At 46.0% G+C, this 18,409-nt stretch overlaps 1 protein-coding gene across 1 annotated transcript in view; it reads right to left on the bottom strand.

Moving 5' to 3' along the window:
• nt5dc1 (5'-nucleotidase domain containing 1) overlaps positions 1-18,409 on the bottom strand; it is a 42,086-nt gene that overhangs the window by 3,165 nt on the left and 20,512 nt on the right. The window contains exons 7-11 of the mRNA XM_040160584.2: positions 13,652-13,826; positions 11,200-11,297; positions 6,048-6,169; positions 1,769-1,942; positions 468-636 (exon numbers count right to left, since the gene is read on the bottom strand). Coding sequence (XP_040016518.1) covers positions 468-636; positions 1,769-1,942; positions 6,048-6,169; positions 11,200-11,297; positions 13,652-13,826 — 738 coding nt within the window. The remainder of the gene's footprint in view (positions 1-467; positions 637-1,768; positions 1,943-6,047; positions 6,170-11,199; positions 11,298-13,651; positions 13,827-18,409) is intronic.

Here is an 18,409-nt window from a genome sequence, read left to right as displayed (position 1 = left end):
ATTTGAGCTTTTACAGAATATGTAAAACCACAAGCGGAGGCCTTTTGGCCACCCAGGAGTTCAGCCAAACTCTTTTGTCTCAGGTCCCTGAGACTCAGGAACCCCCCGAAGACGGAATCAGTGTCCATTTTTATTCTACATATTACTTGATTTATGTAGATTCTGCTGTCTCCTATTTTGTAAGTTTTCATCACGTCATTTGCAGGCCTGTTTGAATTTTCTTCCCTTCTCTTTCTCTTTCTAAATTGTAAAACTCTTTGTATCATGTGTCTAGAGGAGTACTTTTTGAAGGTTATACATTCTAACTGCTGGTGTTACTACTATTTGGAGCCTTTTTTTCCGGCCTTCCAGCTGCTCCGTGTGCCTGCCAGCAAGACACTCAACTCCTAACTGCTCTCGGTTAAAAATGCAATGTAAGTCAGCTAAGTGACGCGTAATGTAACGTGGATGTCAGCGCCGCCACGTACCTGCTATGTGCTCGACACTGGGGATGGCCATGGTGCTGTATTTGTGAATACTGTGGCAGCACCAGGTCAGTTTCTGGCTCTCCTCGTCCCCTCCTCCGCTGCTGTGAACGTCGACAAAGTAGGAGCCCCACTGCTCGGACACATCGGAGGGCGACTTCATGCCCTGCTCCTGTTGAGACAGTCCACACACACACACACACACACACACACACACACTAAACTATGTAACTGTGCTGAGATACATGTGCGGACACGATAAAAGGAGTCGAGAATTCCACCCTGACGGAGTGCAAAGGAATACTTTAAGGCTTCAGCCCTTCTTTAACCCGAGCAGCTTCGAGGGTAATTTCTGACGACTACGCGAAATGTTATTTCTGGGAAATTCCGCAATCACTCAGACGACATCTATCTGCTTTTTTACACTGGAAAAAAAAACGCTGATGAGCAGCAATCGGTGTGACAACAGGATGAGGTGATTAAAGAAGGATGTGACAAGACGCCACACAAACCAATACATACAAGTCAGCTAATGCCCTCAGGACGTGTTGCACAACACCCAGAGAGATTAGAAACATGTGAAACGTTGCGCATCACGTTGTCTTGGAGACAGAAAGAAAATTCATTTCTGAACACAGTTTTAGAGAAGCGAGGAGGAAATAGAGGAACGTTAGGCTGATATTTCTGTAGGATGGGGAATTTCTCTCAGCAGGCTGAAGCAGAAACCACCGACCCACATGTAATCCAACCCAGATGAGAGGGATCAAGCTCGCCACAAAGTGCACTGCTTTACGTGACTAGTTGAAATGCACCTATACATTACAGTAAGCGCATGCAATGACTCACAGAAAGTGGAGGAATTGTGTTATTAAGTCTGCAACCACCAGAGCAAATGCTGATGAATTAAAGGCAACCACAGGAAGAGGAAGAGGCGTTTCCTCTACTTCATCGCCATTAAGATTGCATCTGAAGTCGCTATCTTTGTTAATTCTGTTTGTTGGCACATTGCAGTTAGCAGGAGCAGAAGCTCTTGGCTGTATGTGACTAGTTTAACTACACAGCTTTCGGTATTTTTTGCGAGGAGACCACTGATCGATGTGCTGACTTGTCACTTTTTGTGTTAAGAGCCTTAATCTGCTCGGTGAGACAAAGCGCATTCACGGCAACAAAGCTGCACCAATTTTGCATTGCACTCCACCAACCCGAGGGCGTGTGTCAGTGCGTCTAATGCAGCCTGGAGCCGAGACGAGGAGCTGAGTTGTGCGCTCGCTGCTAAACGGAGACAGCTGCCTCAGTGAACTCACCTCAAACTTTCCCCTTTTCTCCAGCGGCTCCACTTGGGCCTCGTTGGACAACGCCGAGTCGCTCTTCGGAACGCCCTCCCCTTCCATTTCCTCCACGATCATCACCGTCTCCCACTTCCCAAAGCTGCTGGCAGGAAACATGTCCGACCTCATGCTATCTCCAAAATACACCACCTGCAGGGGTTAGGAAGAAATATTTAAAAAGACAAAGACAAAGGGGACAGCGTGTTTACGGCTTTAGGTGCAGCGGTAAAAGACCTATTTTCTGACGTGCCGTTAAAAGTCAGCCGGCGTGCGTCTCATCCCAGGGTGAACTAGACCAGACACGAGGAGTCTGCAAAACTCATCACATCTCTTTTGTCTTGCACATCTGGATAGGAAAGCAAGCCGTGTCAGGATTTGCTGACACACATTACGAAACTGAAGAGCGGTTGCACACACGGCTCAAAGCTTAAAATCCTTTTACAACGAGCATTTGTTTTCAAAAGCCATTATTTTGTTTTGTTTTTTTTACATGGGAGGAGAAATGGAATGAGGCGTGGATGATGATGGAATGGAAGACACGCTGCTGGCACAAGAAAAAGGCATTGGTAAAAAAGTAATAGTAAGCACAAAGGGAAAAACCATTAAGACGTTGTTTGAACGTTTGATTGACATAATTAAATTACTACTAATTCACTTGTTGGGAGTAAATTCGATAGTTGCGTGCGTGCAAAAGTTGTTTGTGCAGTGTCGGATTACATTGAAATAAATCAAGTTCACGTTTCTTTACCGTCAACTGAAATCACAAGGATGAACTGTATGACACAGCTAAACTAAAAACAACTAGCTGTACGCATGCCAACCCTCACGCACACGCCTGTTAGTGTGTGCTGGATGGAACCCAATCAAACGCCTCAGCGGGAGTCGGACGGCCATAAAGAGGATGCACATGCGCGGCATTCCAGTAGCTGCGCTCCCCCCCTCCCCCCCTCATGCGTCTGAGCCCTTCCACATAAACAAGCACGCGGGCTAATCGGCTGGGGCCCTTTGGTGGGGTGGAGGCAGGAGTCACATTTCTACCGGACCGGCCCACAGCTGGTCTTCATAGCCCCCCCCCACTTCCAAAAAAACAATCACCTCACTTCTCACTTTCCGTTGCTCAGCAGTACTGCTGCGGGATCACGACAATAAATATTGACTAAGAAGCCCAGCGGGGAGGCCAACGTACTCCAGAAGAGAGCCATTGTGTGTGGATACAGTCACGTCAACCACAGACTGAGCTGCGAGTGGGGGGGGGGGAGATGCACCGCGAGGTGAATCAGACTGCGGGATGGGCCGACGCCCTAGAACGCCCCTGCACAATATGACCCTGTTCGCTTTAGTGACCAGATGCGCCAGGTCTGAACTCGGCCGTGTCCCAATACGCGCGTGCACACTGCGAAGTATCCTGCCTGATATGATGGTGAGGGGATATATTTCCGGGGGTCAAGGGAGCGGCTGTAAAGCGGCTTTTCATTAACTAAACATTCTTCAGATTCTTCAGTGTGTTACTTAATTAATCCTCCCTGTGTGTATTAGTAGACTCGTTTTTTGGAAAGGTACCTCCTACGCGCTGCTGTAATGTGTCTGCAGGCTTTTTGCTCGAGGACACTTACGCACCGTAGGGGTCGCCGATGGAACCTAAACCGTGGCGCTGAAGGACGACCCCGCCGCCCAACAGCACGGACTACTTGTTGCTCTCCGTTGACAGGAGGTGCTGAATTAACTTTGCCGTGGCACATCGTGAATAAGGGGCTGGGGCTGATACGTGGACCATCATCTCCTCGGTCTCCCAATCCCTCAGCAACGACTCAGCTAGACTACGTACGAGCAAATGCCAGAAATGAGCTCTTGCATTTTCTAATGCCGGCATCAACACCAATGAGATTATTGTTTATTAACCGGTCATTGGGTGTTAAAGCGAGGACACACTGCAGCGTTAGGATGCCATGCAGCGAGGGCCTGTGGCCCCCGTCCCTTATAAGCTCATCACTCGGAGGAGCGGTTAAAGCCAGAGCAAGGTCCAGGTAAACAGAGCTGCAGGCATGCAGAGGGGCCCTTAATGAGCCCATTGTGCAGCACACTGTGTGGGGCCTGCAGCACTGAGGGCATATTGTCATGTAGCCTACGGTTATATTCCCGCGAAGCTGTGAAAGGTTTTGCCAACAGAATGAGATCATTTCACATGTTTTTTTTCTCCCATTTCACACTTGAGATAAACTAATTCAGCTTGACTGTCAAACTGCTTTTGCAAACAGCTATGACTCATTGGGACGACGCCATACTCTGGGCCTAATCATCAAAAAACACCAACCCCCTAAACAGCCTTACACCCACAAGGAATGTTTCTATTCCGCCCTGAAGACATACTCCCCTGTCATTACCAAAACAGCAGAGACACCCCTGAGTGATAACAGCGGTCCGTATCGGGCTTGAATCTCCACCATCCGTTTTGAGACGGGATTGAATGGCTGTATTCAGCCCACCTGCAATGAGTCCTGTCAGGTGAAAGTGGAGAGCACTGAAAACACTGAGCGCCTCAGGTCAACCCACAGGAGTGTTTAAAGCAGCCGTGAGTGCAGATTGACACTGAATTCCACAAGAGCTTTCTCCACGTGGCCGGGGGAACAGAGGGGGCATTGAGGGCCAGGGAGGAGGGGGGAGGAGGGGAGGGAGGAGCCGGGGATGTGGAGGATGACGAGGACTGCTCGCTGAACTTGCAGCTCTGCCTTTGCCTGATCGGCTCCTTCTTTTATTATTTAGTTTGGGGGAGGAACTTTTACAAGCTTCATGCTGTTTTTTTTTTAAATGTCCCTATTGACCAGAAATGTTACCCGCTTCAAACACCACTGGCACGGGGCTGAGTCGGCGTTTTAGATTTAGAAAAACAACCATATTTACTGATCAAAAGCCAACATTTAGTCTGTTTTAATCAAACTCTAAAGACACTCATATACGGATCAAAAGAACAGCAGCATTTCAACGGCCTCCATTCCCTGCAAAGAACGTGGCAGATCCAGTCTGATTCCGTAGAGCCGAAACCAACTACGGAGAAACTGAGCCGTCATTCAAATCTTATTCTGTGGTATCTGGGATTTTGTACTCGGAGGAACAAAACTGAGATAACGTAGACAAATAGGAGGAATTACTACGAAGTTCAAAAGTGTACAGTGCGTCGTCCCGCGTCATGTGTCGCTAATATTCCTGTCGAACAGACAGGCTTCATTTCCAATTCAACACGAGGAGCGTAGAACAGTTGTTCCTGGACTTTGCGGTGACTTTGTCGTGTTTCACACACACACACACACACACACACACACACACACACACACACACACACACACACACACACACACACACACACGGGCGGTGCAGCGCAGTGCTCCTTTCTCAGCTCCCTCTGGACGTCTGCAGACCGTTTGATAGATTTTTCCTACAGATGAGGCATTCCGGCGAGGGACAGCGAGCCTCCCCTCCCCGCCGTAAAGCCGCCCGCCAAGTAGCTTTCAGTACGCGGCCTAATGTGAGCTTTGCTGGCCGGCTCCAATTCAGGCCGCCAAAGGTCTCAGATGGTTCAGCATTTTTTTTCCCTGAAGTGTAAACACTTCAACATTGTTTGTGCTTCTTTTTTTTCTTTTTTTTTTTGCTCGCCCCATCTTTGCATCCCAGCATAAATTGGTCACCATAACAATTTCCTTGTATGTCCAACATAGTTGGCAAATAAATGTTTCTGAATTGGGCCCCGTTTACAGGGAATGTCCCTAAACTAAAAACCTCTTATAAGAGTTGCTTTAAAGGCTGTGTTTCGTTATGATACAATATATCATATATTATATATTGCAATATAATGTGATACTGCACGCAAGGCAATATAATACATCTGATTTTAAGATTACTGTTTGCATGCATATGATTGGTGTAAAAAGGCTGACTTTTTTAATGTATTCATGCATTTCTCACAGTCCCTGTAACATAAAACATGGCGTCTTTTTTTAGAGAATTTATACATTATCACAAAACATTACTCTGTCTGCTTTTATTAAGCTAACCTCCCCACCTTACTTGAGCAGTAAAGCAGAACCCTTCTGCACAGATTGGTCTAGAATAGACCGCATTGTAGAAGTATGAGGGGAGTTGGCTCCCAACGTGCCGGCACCCGGCAGCCTCCCTGAGTGAGTGGATTTATCGCCAGGCCCTCATCCTATTCAGCCAGAGTCGACCTCAGAGCGAGCCCGGCGATGGCGAGGTGGCAGCCTACCTTGGGCTCCGGCTTGCCCGTCATGGTCTTGACCAGCTCGTGGAGGTGCGGCCAGTTGCCCTGCGAGTACCAGCCGGGTTTGTCCAGCGACGGCAGGCCCTCGCTCTCCTCCACGTCGTTCACTGCGGGAGAGGACAGAGAATCAGACGCCGCGGTGACCCAAGCAGCCGGTCGCTTCGGTCCGACCTCCACCTCACTTCCAGAACCTCACAATAATACCATCACCATGCAAAAGGCGTAGTCACACGGAGCTCACGCAGCTCATCAACAGCCAATGAGGATTCTCCACTCAATGGCCCCAAGTTGCAATGCTTGATTAGAAGAAAAAGTAGTGCTGAAGAGTCCAGAAAGGTCCAGCTGAGAAAAAGGCTTGCGGTTACTTCTTGCATTAATGCTTTTTTAAACCTATTACTGCAGCGTTATATTGTATCACTACACAACAGTGATATAGTATAATACAACTGATCTTTTATCGTGTTGCAGCTCGTTTCCAAGCAGACTTATTCGCGTTGAATGACATTGAAAAGACGCTGCAGGCCTGCTAGCGCCTCTGTGAGGGAGTGTTAAGGCTCAATGGTGCTTTGTGCTATGAGCTTATTTCATGTATGCCAAATATTGTAACTGTAAACAATTTAAACGTTGATGTAAAACATTTTCCGGTGTGTATCTCTTATTTACATTCATGTATCTTAGATATGTCCATGAAATCAAATAAAATCAAAGCGATAAAGAAAAGTACAGCTGAGGCAGATTTGTCCACAATTGGCCCGGTTTTATGACAGAATTGTAACATAATAGTTTTATTTGTAATATCACTTATAATAAGTGCTGAGAAAATTGTCCCCAATACTGATTAAAACGTCAATGGCGCGTTGGCGAAATATGTCTGGACCCAATTTAGGTCTGGACCCAACAATAATCCAACCGATTCTGTCTGAACCGAAGCGGTGGGCTGAACAAATACAACTTCATTAGAAAAGTCTCCTGAAAAATGGTGAAAGCTGAAATAATCCTGCGGAAAAAACTTGTGAAGACCGATAACACCTTTCTTTCGAACAGTTTAGAAAACAATTCATTATCTGGATCAATTACGGAGCAGCATGATCACTTTCCAGGTTTTTGTCCATCTGGCAAATGTAATTCCAATATTCGGTCTCCTTTTAGCTCAGTTTTTGGTCTCATCCAACTCTTGAGCGGAATATGTGGCACATCTCTGGATACTTTGCAACTCATTGAATATGTTCATATAAAAATAATCCCTCTCCATGAACACATAAGGGACTAGAGGTTTGCGAGGGTGTCTGTGTCTGCAGAGGACCTTCCCTCTGCCTGTTTTCTCTTATCTTGTTATTTTCCAGACATTTCTGGGCGTCAACCTAAAGGTGGTATAAATAAAGAATAGGTGACAGGGTGTTGGCACTATCATTCATCCATAGCAAACAGAGGCTGCTTTTTGCTGCAGGCTGAGTGGCTGAAATGTTAGAGATGTTTAGCGGGTCAGTCTTCCCTTCCACTGACCAGACTTGGCATCGGACTCGGAATGAATTAATGCAGCTCCAATGCAGCAGTAATACAACCGCTACTCTATACGGTCTCAAACTGTTAAGAAGAGAGAGTTGAGCAGTAAACTCTCGGGGTCGATGGCGCCGCATGGAGTAGAGAGGGTGCGCCAGGAACCCACGAGGTTGGTGGTTTGAGCCCCGGCTGCTCCATGTCCCATGCTGAAGTGTCCCTGAGCAAGACAAATAACCCCTAATTGCACCTCCGGGCAAAAATGTAAAAAGTCATGGGTTATAAATGCAATGTAAGTCGCTTTGGATAAAAGCGTCAGCTAAATGATGATGTAATGGAATGAAAAAATGGAATGGAATCAAAAACAAATGGCCACGTATTTGCATTCGGTCACAAACTCTTTGTTAAGTTCCAACTAAACCATGCGGTTGCTGATTGTATATGTGCCACACCAGTAAATGGAAAGATGTCTAATTTGCCTCTTTTTTGTTGTTGCAATTTTCCCGAATGTTTGCTTAAAGCTCTTGCCTTGTACTGTGTAACGGCAGGTTTATACCTAAAGCTGATCTACTTAAAGCAATGAGATTGAAGCACTAACTAACAGATTATTTCAAAAGAGCCCTTCTGACAATGTGAGATACAGACTCATACGTATATATTGAAATCTGCAGGGAAATCTGCTTGTACTTCTCATAATTGCAATGGAAAACGTTGACAGGATTTGGTTCCAACTTTGCTCAGGCACGGCTTCTAAGAAGTTTTTGTCACTGCAAAACACGGCTCCCCAATTAAATTGAATTATTAAAAAAACGGGACATTTCCATCAACATTAGTTTAATAATGGCTTCAGTGACTCTCAGGGAGAAAATCATGATGTCATCAGCGTCATCTTGGCTGAAACTCGCAGACTTCTAATTTTTAACGGTTACCATATGGTGCCTCCGACTTTAAAACGTGGGCTTTTACTAAGCATGAAGGCTCAAATCACGGCCTGTATATGAGAGGTGGACTCTAGTTGACGTCCTTCGTTGTCTTGTGGAATACGGGCAACGCCGTGGTAGGAACTTGTCAATCACAAGAGCTTTACTGTCTAGTTTACACTAATCGGGATCATCGTTTACTAGATGAACATCACGCTGTATTGAAGAAGACGAAGAAAATAGGACTGATGTTTTAAATCAAGTGAGAAGTAGGAGCATTTTCCCATCGATTTTTGCAATTATTTTGCAGATAAAGGAGTCGCCCCCTGATGGCCATTAGAGAGAATGCAAGTTTGATGCACTTTTCAAAACCAGAAGGTGCATACATTTTCAAAATAACCTAAATCTATATAATTGCTATTGCTGGCCAGGTCTTCCTTGGTCAAACAGATCTTTAATCTAAAGGAGACAAACCCGGTTAGCCACTACATGATTTATTTGTGGCAGCAACTGCCGTAAAGCCTCTTTGATTACATTAATGAATATCCTTTTGAATGTGACATGCTGTCCTTTGCAGTTATCAAAAGATCAACAGACATGTTCTTTGTTCTTTCAAGTAGATAATTGCTCCTCTGCACTGAATGATATTAAGCAGCAACAGCAGCCGGTCGGTGGAAGATCATCACTCGCACTGACAAAATGTGGTGCTCTAGCAAGTATAGGTTCAAACTGAGGTTAAATATGCTATAAATATTGTGACAGGGCAGAGTGAAAGAACAGGGATGAGCATCTGCACACGTGGAAGTGCGCGCACACACACACACACACACACACACACACACACACACATATGCTCACTCAAGCTAACAGCTGTGAAGACACTGGACTTAAAGGAGGAATGAGAGAAATGTGGGTCTGGAGGCGAGCAGCAGCTTTTAAGACCCACTGTGGCATTTCCAATGAGCTGGGAAGTGATTTATGGAACTTCTTTTGGTTGACGTGGCCTTCAGTGATTATGGCACATTTTAAATAACAATCTTCGACCATTTTCCCAGCAATACTCTGTTCGTGTAGTGTCTTCCTCATGACATTTCTTGTATTGAAGATATTTTTTAATATTAAACATGTCATAGATGCCAAATATTTGATTGAGATTCTCGTGGTTTCAATATGACTGTGATCCTTAACTGTCAGTCCGTCCGTAGCAGTGGCAGTGACAACAATCACATATGTTGGGGGGTTTGAAGGTTCATGCTTTTGAATAATGTCAAGTTTGTATGGTTTGACCAAGAATTCAACCAGATGCCAGATCTCAAATAGTTTTTTTAAAATGTCTTGTAGCTAGCGACCGCTGTTAGCGACAGAAGTGCTTTAAACTGGCTCAAACTCCCTGTAAACTGCTGCGTGAATACGCCGCTTGCTTGGCGGCGGGTCATTTCAGAAGTAACTATTGTAAAATAACCAGTTTTAACTGTGAGTCCTGTATCAAACACGTAGCGAAAAGCCTCTTTCTTAAGTCAGGGTTAGCAGGTTCCACGTCACACGTGTGATATTGAAAGTCATTCTAATGAGGCAACTTGTCATTTGTGATTTTCACACATTGCTTTGATGCCGCCCAAGCTGAGCTGGAAGTGGCATAAATAGCTGATGATTAGTGGGCCGAAGTGGACTTGCATTAGCAGGACTCTCAGGTTATCAAGAAAACTTGGAGTGACATTTTGTCGGGGGTGGACGCTACGGCCGATGGGACGTGGCGGGGGGGGGGGGGCTCTACGGTCGATAGGAGGGGTAAACAACGCGGCTCGGACCGGAGTCGTGACTGGAAACCGAAATGCGCCCTGCATTAGTGGACACACACACACACACACACACACACACACTGTGTGTCATTGCTACACGCGCAACGTTGCAAAATGTTAAATCATTTTTTTGTTCAATCAATGTTTGTTCAACAATAAATGGAATGTAAAAACAAGGAATGTTCCCAAACAAGAGAGGAGTAGCCGGTACGCGTGGAGGCCAGAGGAAGAGCAGATGCTGATATTTCCTTCTGCCAACGTGGCAGGGAGAGAGAGGGAGAGAGAGAACAAATGAGAATCCTTCACTGGCTGGATCGTCCAGCCGTCACACATAATGCATCAAATGACTGGGCTAATGAGGGAGGGGGGGTGGTGGGGGAGCCCAGGGTGGTTGCAGTCATGTGGGCCGCTGACGACGAGGAGCAGAGCCAATGAACTCTCACTAACACAACTAACAGCTGTTTGAAATCTGGAGATTACAGCTGAACTGATTCCCTACGGTGCACTAACGGACGCTTCTTCTAAGCCGCTCTCACCGAGAAAGCCAGTAAACATATCATTATATTCCTCATAACTTCTCTGGAAGACGCTTAATTACACAAATAATTCTAGGTGACCAGATTGGGATGGTTAGAAGAAGGGGAGGGGGCAATATCCGACAAACACACACAGTGGGCGTCCAGGCAGACTCTGCCGACACTAACTGTTTGACTGGGTTTTAATATTTATAAAGCAAATGCACCATATGTGTTTCTTTTGGGGGCTTCGGACTGCAGGACGGACCAAAAAAAGTGACGACGACTGCTGGGACTCTGAGAACTTGTGATGGGTGTTTTGTTTCGTTCTCCGCCAGATTTGAAAACTTCAGGAGACTAAACGATTGATCAAGAGCGAAAAAAGGAGCAGCCGGCCGACACTCACCAAGGGTCCTGAAGGGCCTCTGCTCGGGCACCAGGGAGAAGAAACCGGGCTTCAAGGCGTTTGTGATGATGACGTCAAACAGCTCCTCGAAGTCCTTCCTGCAACAGCCAGAGAATCAACAGCGTCAGCGTCCGATAGAGGCGCCTGGCCGCCGTGGGAAGGACAATGGACCTGGACAGCATCCAAATCCACTCCAGTTGCACAAGCGCAAATAGCTGAGCAGAAGCTAAGCGGCCTGCACAGATGATGGAAAACATGGAACGCACATGAAGTGATAGCGTGCATGTTAAGAGACGGACAGAGACCTACACTACTGTATATTCATGGGAAGTAGTGTATATATATATATATATGTAAGAGAATCCTTATCGAATTGTCCATTTAAAGTGAGAAAGCCGTATGAGCCAGGAAGTACTTCTTACTGGGACTCAAAAACATGAAAAGCAATATTTGTGACATCTATATACAATAACCTAAAAGGTAATATTCAATAACAATAAATTATTGTGGATTGACATCTCAAATATCGTGGCAGCATAGAATCCCGGGCCTAGGGATTTTTTTTTCAGATTGTGAATTGGTTCATGTTAACGAAATAGACTCGGAGAAGAAAATATTGTGCTCTTTCTGAACTGCTTTCACTCCATTAAAGCCAGAAAAGTCCCACACTTCACAACAGCGTACGAATCAATAAAGCGCGCAGCTCTTCCTTGATCCGAGCAGCAGCGTCCCGGGCCGGCATCGCGCTCCTGTCAGACAGCTCTGGCCTTGTCGTGCGACTTCTGACAGCCGGCCGTCACTGGCATCCGGCCCGCTCACTGCACTCCCACCGGCTGGAGGCCAGAGGCGCCCCTTCCCGACCAAAGCGCTCTCTCTCAACAGCGAAACGCAGACATGGTTGAGAAACCAAAGGAGAAGGGGAAAAAGCTTTTGGTCCTTTGCCGCCCGGATCCGCCCTGATGCAGGGGGGGGGGGGGGGGGGCCCACGGGCCGGGGCGGCCCCGCCCGCCTCCTCTCGCAGTGCTAATCGCAACACGAATCTGCATCCCCTGAGCTTGTAAAGCAAGGACCTGAACACGATCTCCAGCACACGCGATGACTCAAAGTCAAGGGGTTCTCCTTGGGAGGGCGGGCCGTGCACAGGGGTGGTGGGGCACAAGCGGGAGAGAGCAAGGGGAACGGGCAAGGACCAGGCTGCTGCTGATGTGGGTGGGGAGGTGTGTGGCGGGGGGGGGAACCTTGAAGGCGAGTGCAACCCGCCCTCCCAGGGAACAAGAGGGGCTTGTGTTTGTTTGAAGTGCTGCGATCACATGGGCATTGTGTGTGTTTCAAGGCTCTCTTTTAGCTGCTCGATCGGCTGTATAGCGGGGGGGGGGGCTTAGGCTCCAAAAACACGCCTAAACTAAACCGCACAGGGTTCACCGCAAACAGAGGGGGGGGGGGGGGGGGGGGGGGGGGGGGGCAGCGGAAGACAAAGACAGCGTTACTGCAGGAATGACAACACAACATTTATAAAATGATGTGTTGGGACACACGACGATCAGCGTTTCCCACACAGAGACTAATTTGTGGAGCGCCGATTCAACAGCGGCCGCCACACGTTGCGTTTGGTGTATTTAAAAAAGAAAAAGAAATATTCAAACGCTATTTAAATCACGCAGCGTATTCGTTCAGCTGCATTTCCTTTCCCTGCTCTCCCTCCATCTCAGTCACACACACACACACACACACACACACACACACACACAGCCCCTCCCCTCCGTGCACACCGCGTCATGGGAGCTAATGGGAGTTGTATATGGTGTGAATTGTGTATAGTTCTAGCGACGTGTGTTTTTGTACGACGTTTGAATACCCGTTTTGTATTCACTTTTGGATTTTTTTGTGTTGTTTTTGTATTCACTCGAACGAAATATTGCAGTTCAGCGGTCGATTGTTGGTTTTGCCCTTTTAATTTTAGCTTTTTTTCAGAGATTTGAAGCGTACAAACTTTGTTAAGTTAATATTTACTTTACTTAAGAGAACATTCAAAAGCGATTAAACTTAAATAGGCACTTTTATTATTATTCTTAGTATTTTTGGCTCCGTTTTTTATCATGTGTCTGGTATCGTTTTGGAAACGACTACAGAGAAATAGGTGTTTTTACCTTTTCCTTGATCTGGCCTATTAGTTGTTATTGACAAAATCCGTCGTTTCTTTTTAGTCGGGCGCCTGAAGTAAGGTCTGTGGTAACCACCATCTTAGGAGAAGAATGTGGAACTTTTCTTTAAAAGGGCGTCTGCTCACGAAATGAGCAGACGCTAAACGTCAGCCTTCAGTTTAGTGGGAGTTCAGTTTGTTTGTTTTTTACTTCCGCTTCAAATCATAAAAGGTGCCGTTCACAGATATGTGAATTGATTGATGGGAGGCGCGGAGGAAGTGCTGCAGACCGGGTGTTGGGGGTCACCTCACCCCAGGATGTGTTCACAGATGAGCCTGCAGTAGTCACTGTGGGAGCTGGTGATGAGGAGGAGGAGCTTCCCGGCGCTCTTCATGCTGCGCAGCCAGGCCTTGACCGAGTCGGAGCAGGGCTGCAGGTACCGGCCCGGGTCCCTCTTCACGCTGGGGAAGTACGTCCCTGCATCCGCTGTACACACACAGATGGAAAAATAAAAACCGAAGCTACACCAAGCTTTGTATTACATTTAGAATAGTGTTTTTTTAGTCAAATAATGACACATCAAAAACATACAAGTAAACAGAATTGTCACAATCGGTCGTCGTCTTCACATGATCCAATAAAACGGTTCAGGAGATCGACGTCAAAGGGAGCATGCTTCCATTTCTCAGTCTCACTGAGTCACAGATATGTTTGTCTGAAGTCTGAGGGGATGAATTCTGCTCATACACGACCAAATATGTCATGGTTTGCGCGGTGAAAATGAACAGACTGTGGTTTCAACATCTGAAAGAGTCTCTAGTTAAGAAGTCGGGCTTTCCTCCCCTTGAAGCCGCCCAGCTGCCCTTCGGTACATCCCGTCAGCATACTGTACAGAGCTGAATATGGCCGCGTTACACAATCCTGCTCCATTACACAATCCATCTCTCGACCGAATGCGCTCAGCGAAGCCTCATGAAAACGCAGTAAAAGAAAACATGAATAACACAACGAGCCGCACAAAATAAAGACACGTGACGCCAATTTGCACCACATATTGACGGGTTTGTGTGTGGAAACTAAGTCACAAAATGTGTTATTCCAATTGTTCTTGGTATTTCCGAAGAAACTTAAAATGGCAACTTGGGGGGGTTTGCAATTACAGGAAATGACAGTTATTTTTTTACACCACCTTTTCCTCTGCTTCGTAATTACTCCTAAATGATCATTCAAACAATCTCAACCAACTGGATCGCAGACTTTCTTTGGAGCTGAAGCGGTCGGAGCCAATAAGCGAGAAGAGGCGTGACTCCTTTCAGAGGGCAGGTTGTGGACGAGCTGAGGCGTTGACCCTGGCAGAGAACCTCGTGCGTGCGCTGCTAACATGACGCAATACGCCTACTACATGCTATGGCAGCCCCACATATTAGTTGTGGAGATCTAGTTGTATGACAAAGCGACTGACTGGAGGCAGAGGTACATGAACTATTACGGCGTTACATAGAACGGACAGGAAGGACAGCAGAGGGAGAGAATGTGTCCTACACTGTTATTCATAGGAATGGGAGGTCAGAAGGAATCACTTCATGTTAAATGTGCTGCTCACAGGGGCGTGGAACAGTCACGTTTTAATTCTTTTAAGTGGTGTCTGGGCCCCACCTGGGGGCCCTGTAGGCATTTCCAAAGAGGTCGGCACCCAAAAGGACAAGTTTTTCTTTCCAATAGAAGTCAATCCATGTGTTACATGACACACGGTACGAGTACGAAGGGTTTTACACGAAGCATTGAAAGGATATTATGAGATGGGGGACCGGAGGACTAAATCTTATCAAAAAGTTGTCCGTGCTCCAGTTGTGTTCGCTCAGGTCTCCTTGATGGGACAAAGTTAGAGGATGCGGGTCCTGAACTTCCAGCAAAAAAGGCTCATGCCATCTTTCTGACGTCACCTCTAGACACCTAATGGGACCTTTAGAGGCCTCTGAATCAGAATGAAATAGGATTACTTTAATCCCTCAACTTTCCAAGTTTTCTAAATAATTTCTTTTTGAACTACTCGGTTCTTGTGCATGTGTGATGGGGTTTAAGCAGCTTACGAAAATCCTTTTCCCAATGGAAAGGTTTGGACCTGCTGCCCTCCTGTGGTGGAACACAGGACTTGCTTGCTTGGGAAGGTCATTATGAGCTCCAAGAGGGCGGTAAAGGTGTCGAACCAGAAGAAGCACAAGCTGAACCCATGATCCAATCAGGAGGAGCCCCAGATCCACACCTTTAAAAATGACCGCGTGTAAACATTTGGTCGTAATCATCAGCACTTTTTTCTCTCTTTGATTGAATCCACGAGTTCACCTTCAGAGAAAGAGCCGGTTGCCACATCGACTTTAGGCCCTCAGTGGGGCCGTTTCAGTCCTCGGGGAGCCAGCAAGGTCAGCTGAGGGAGGTCAGGAGCGCTCCTCCGAACACTACAACAAACCCTTGTTGCACCGATATGTGTGCCATATACAAACAACTGACCTCGCCACTGCCTTTACGTTACATTTCATCAGATGCCACGCTGCAGGGATGCAGCGCGCAGGCCGTTTTATTCCACGGCAACCTGGAATGAACCACCACAGTACACATGTGGAGGAGGGCTCGCCCGCGTGTCGCCCCAATCAAAGAAAGGTCGTGGATTTAGTGGAAAATTGGGTCGGCAGCGAAACGAATGTTAAAGAAAGAGCCAACGAGGGCTTTCAAACACAAACAAAAAATGTTCGAGTTCCCCTGGAAACCGCGCCGCGTTGTTGCGAACACACTAATCATCATCTTGACCCTCATTCAAATATAAACGGCTCAAATTGTCGTAGTAGTGTCAAACTATTGGGGATATTATTCGATCAAGAATACACGGTAGATGTAGGCGACAGATTCCTGCACAACTGTCATGTACGACTATGACCGCAGGCCTGTGGACCATCAAAGGCCACGGACAGGATGCACAAATCAACAGTCGGCGGTCGTGCAGATTAGGGGGCGAGCGCGGGAGCGTTTCACAAACAGCACCAAAATGTGATGAGGGGACGGGATCGTTTTCTTTATCATGGTAATGAGCGAGGAAGAGGACGGCCGTCCAAACCAATACTAAAAATGGATTTGCGCACTATTCATAAGCTCTGTGTGCATCCATCGCTATAAAGGTAAGCTATAATCTCAAGTGTTCCCTAAAGCATCCACAAAAGCGGTGTTTTCCAGCACCTGTTGGGTGCACGTAGTAAACCGTGGCTCGGCCGTTTGGTCTGTGGACTTTCCGTTTTTAGCCAGAGAACAGCAAATTGCTGCGTTATGCCTCAAAGTGTAAACAGCTTTTTTTCCTTTCACGTCTTTGGTCTGTGAAAGAGAAGGAAAATCTTGAAATGATGACAAAAATACAATGAAACAAAATCAAAAGCCTGCAAAGGGAACATGGGAATGACGATGCATATACACTTTTGAGGATTCATGTCTTTCTTTAACATTACGTTGGTACAATAATACATGTTAAAAGCTAAATTCACACAAATATTGACATCATTGTAAAGGTGCATGTTCTGTGTAGGAACAGAGTTGGGATAACAAATAAAAATGATATATTTTTCCAATGTACTTTTTCTTTGTTCAAATGAAACCTTTTAGTTAAGGTAAGGGGAAAAAGGGACCACATTAATGTATAGATGAGCATTGGGGCTAATGTAAATTATGATGCTACCATCATGTGTTCAAATGTAGAATCACCAACCTTAAGCGCCTTTAATAAATTATTAAACCCGCTAATGACTTATTTTAAATCAAGGCAAATATTTATGTATCATTGCAATTTTGCATTGTAATGACAATAACTATTACAGAAAACAATGAAAAAAAGTAAATATAACATTTAGAATGTTTTATAGATGGCAGGTGAACTGTCAGTCAACCTGTTGCTGAAGCCAGTCGGGAGATAAAACATCTCTGCGATGGAGAACAGCCCTCAGCGCGGTTTGCTGTGTACGTGATGCTGTTGCAACAATAATTTTCCATCATGTAGATGTAACTGCGTCACAAAAAGTGTTATGCGGGAACTGTTTGAGCAATCGTGAAATCACAAAATGCTTTACTCATTTTCACACAAGTAACTCGCACTCTATTTCTAGCAGCAGTTATCTTTTTTTTATTTTTGGATCAAAAAGATCACCCCCCCCCCCTCCTCCTCCCACGTGAACAAATGCTGACAAAGCGCAGCGGAGAAAAAAAAACAAAGCCGGTTGAGGAAAAAAGGGACGGTGGTTTTTGGAAATCCCTGTGGGGGACATTGACACCAGACGCACAGTCACCCTCCGCTCAGAGTAAATGTGAGGGACATTTCGATCTGTCATCACACCAAACCAGAGCTTTATTTGGCCCGAGATATCTCAGGGAAACTGGGGAGTTGTGACTCCTGCCTCAGGATCTGAATTACAAAGCCTCGCTAAACACCGTACATTCACTACTGCAGCCTGGAATACATAGAAAAAAAAGATTCAAAAACACCCCCAATTAAAGTTAATTAAAAGGAATTAAATAACATTATAACGTATATTTAAGTAAATCTTTTTTGGCTGGAGGGTGCAAACGAACAGAAGCAAAAAAGCACAGAATGCAAAATGCGGTACATCCTGAGCAAGTCCCACCAGGTTCCTTTTAATCACAGAGGGTTTATGGCACTTCGGGCTCAAGGTGCAATCTCCATAAACAATAGCTTCAGGCTCAAAGCAGCATGTTGGGAGTCATCGCTTACAGACAACGTCTGTACATTCGCGACAGTCCTGGTTGCTTCTTGATAGTCGGGTGATGTCAGTTTCTTCCTTCCTCCAGTTTCTCATCTTTCTCGAACTCAGCGTGTCTCACCAAAAGTTACACCACTTATAAAACAATACATGTGGATAAATACCAACAGAGTGTCAAAGCGGGGACAGCCAGATTTTTTACCGTTTAATCCTGTGTCTTTGCGTGTTATTGTTCATTTATCTTTTCTTAAATGCAGAAGTAGTTATTTGATAGCAAATGGTTATTTGAGGGAATATCAGTGAATTTAGCAGCTC

Source organism: Gasterosteus aculeatus, chromosome 18 (genome assembly GCF_964276395.1).
Source record: "Gasterosteus aculeatus chromosome 18, fGasAcu3.hap1.1, whole genome shotgun sequence".
NCBI lineage: Eukaryota > Metazoa > Chordata > Actinopteri > Perciformes > Gasterosteidae > Gasterosteus > Gasterosteus aculeatus.
The sequence above is the reverse complement of the archived record's forward strand: the minus strand, read 5'-3'. Positions and strand labels throughout refer to the sequence as shown.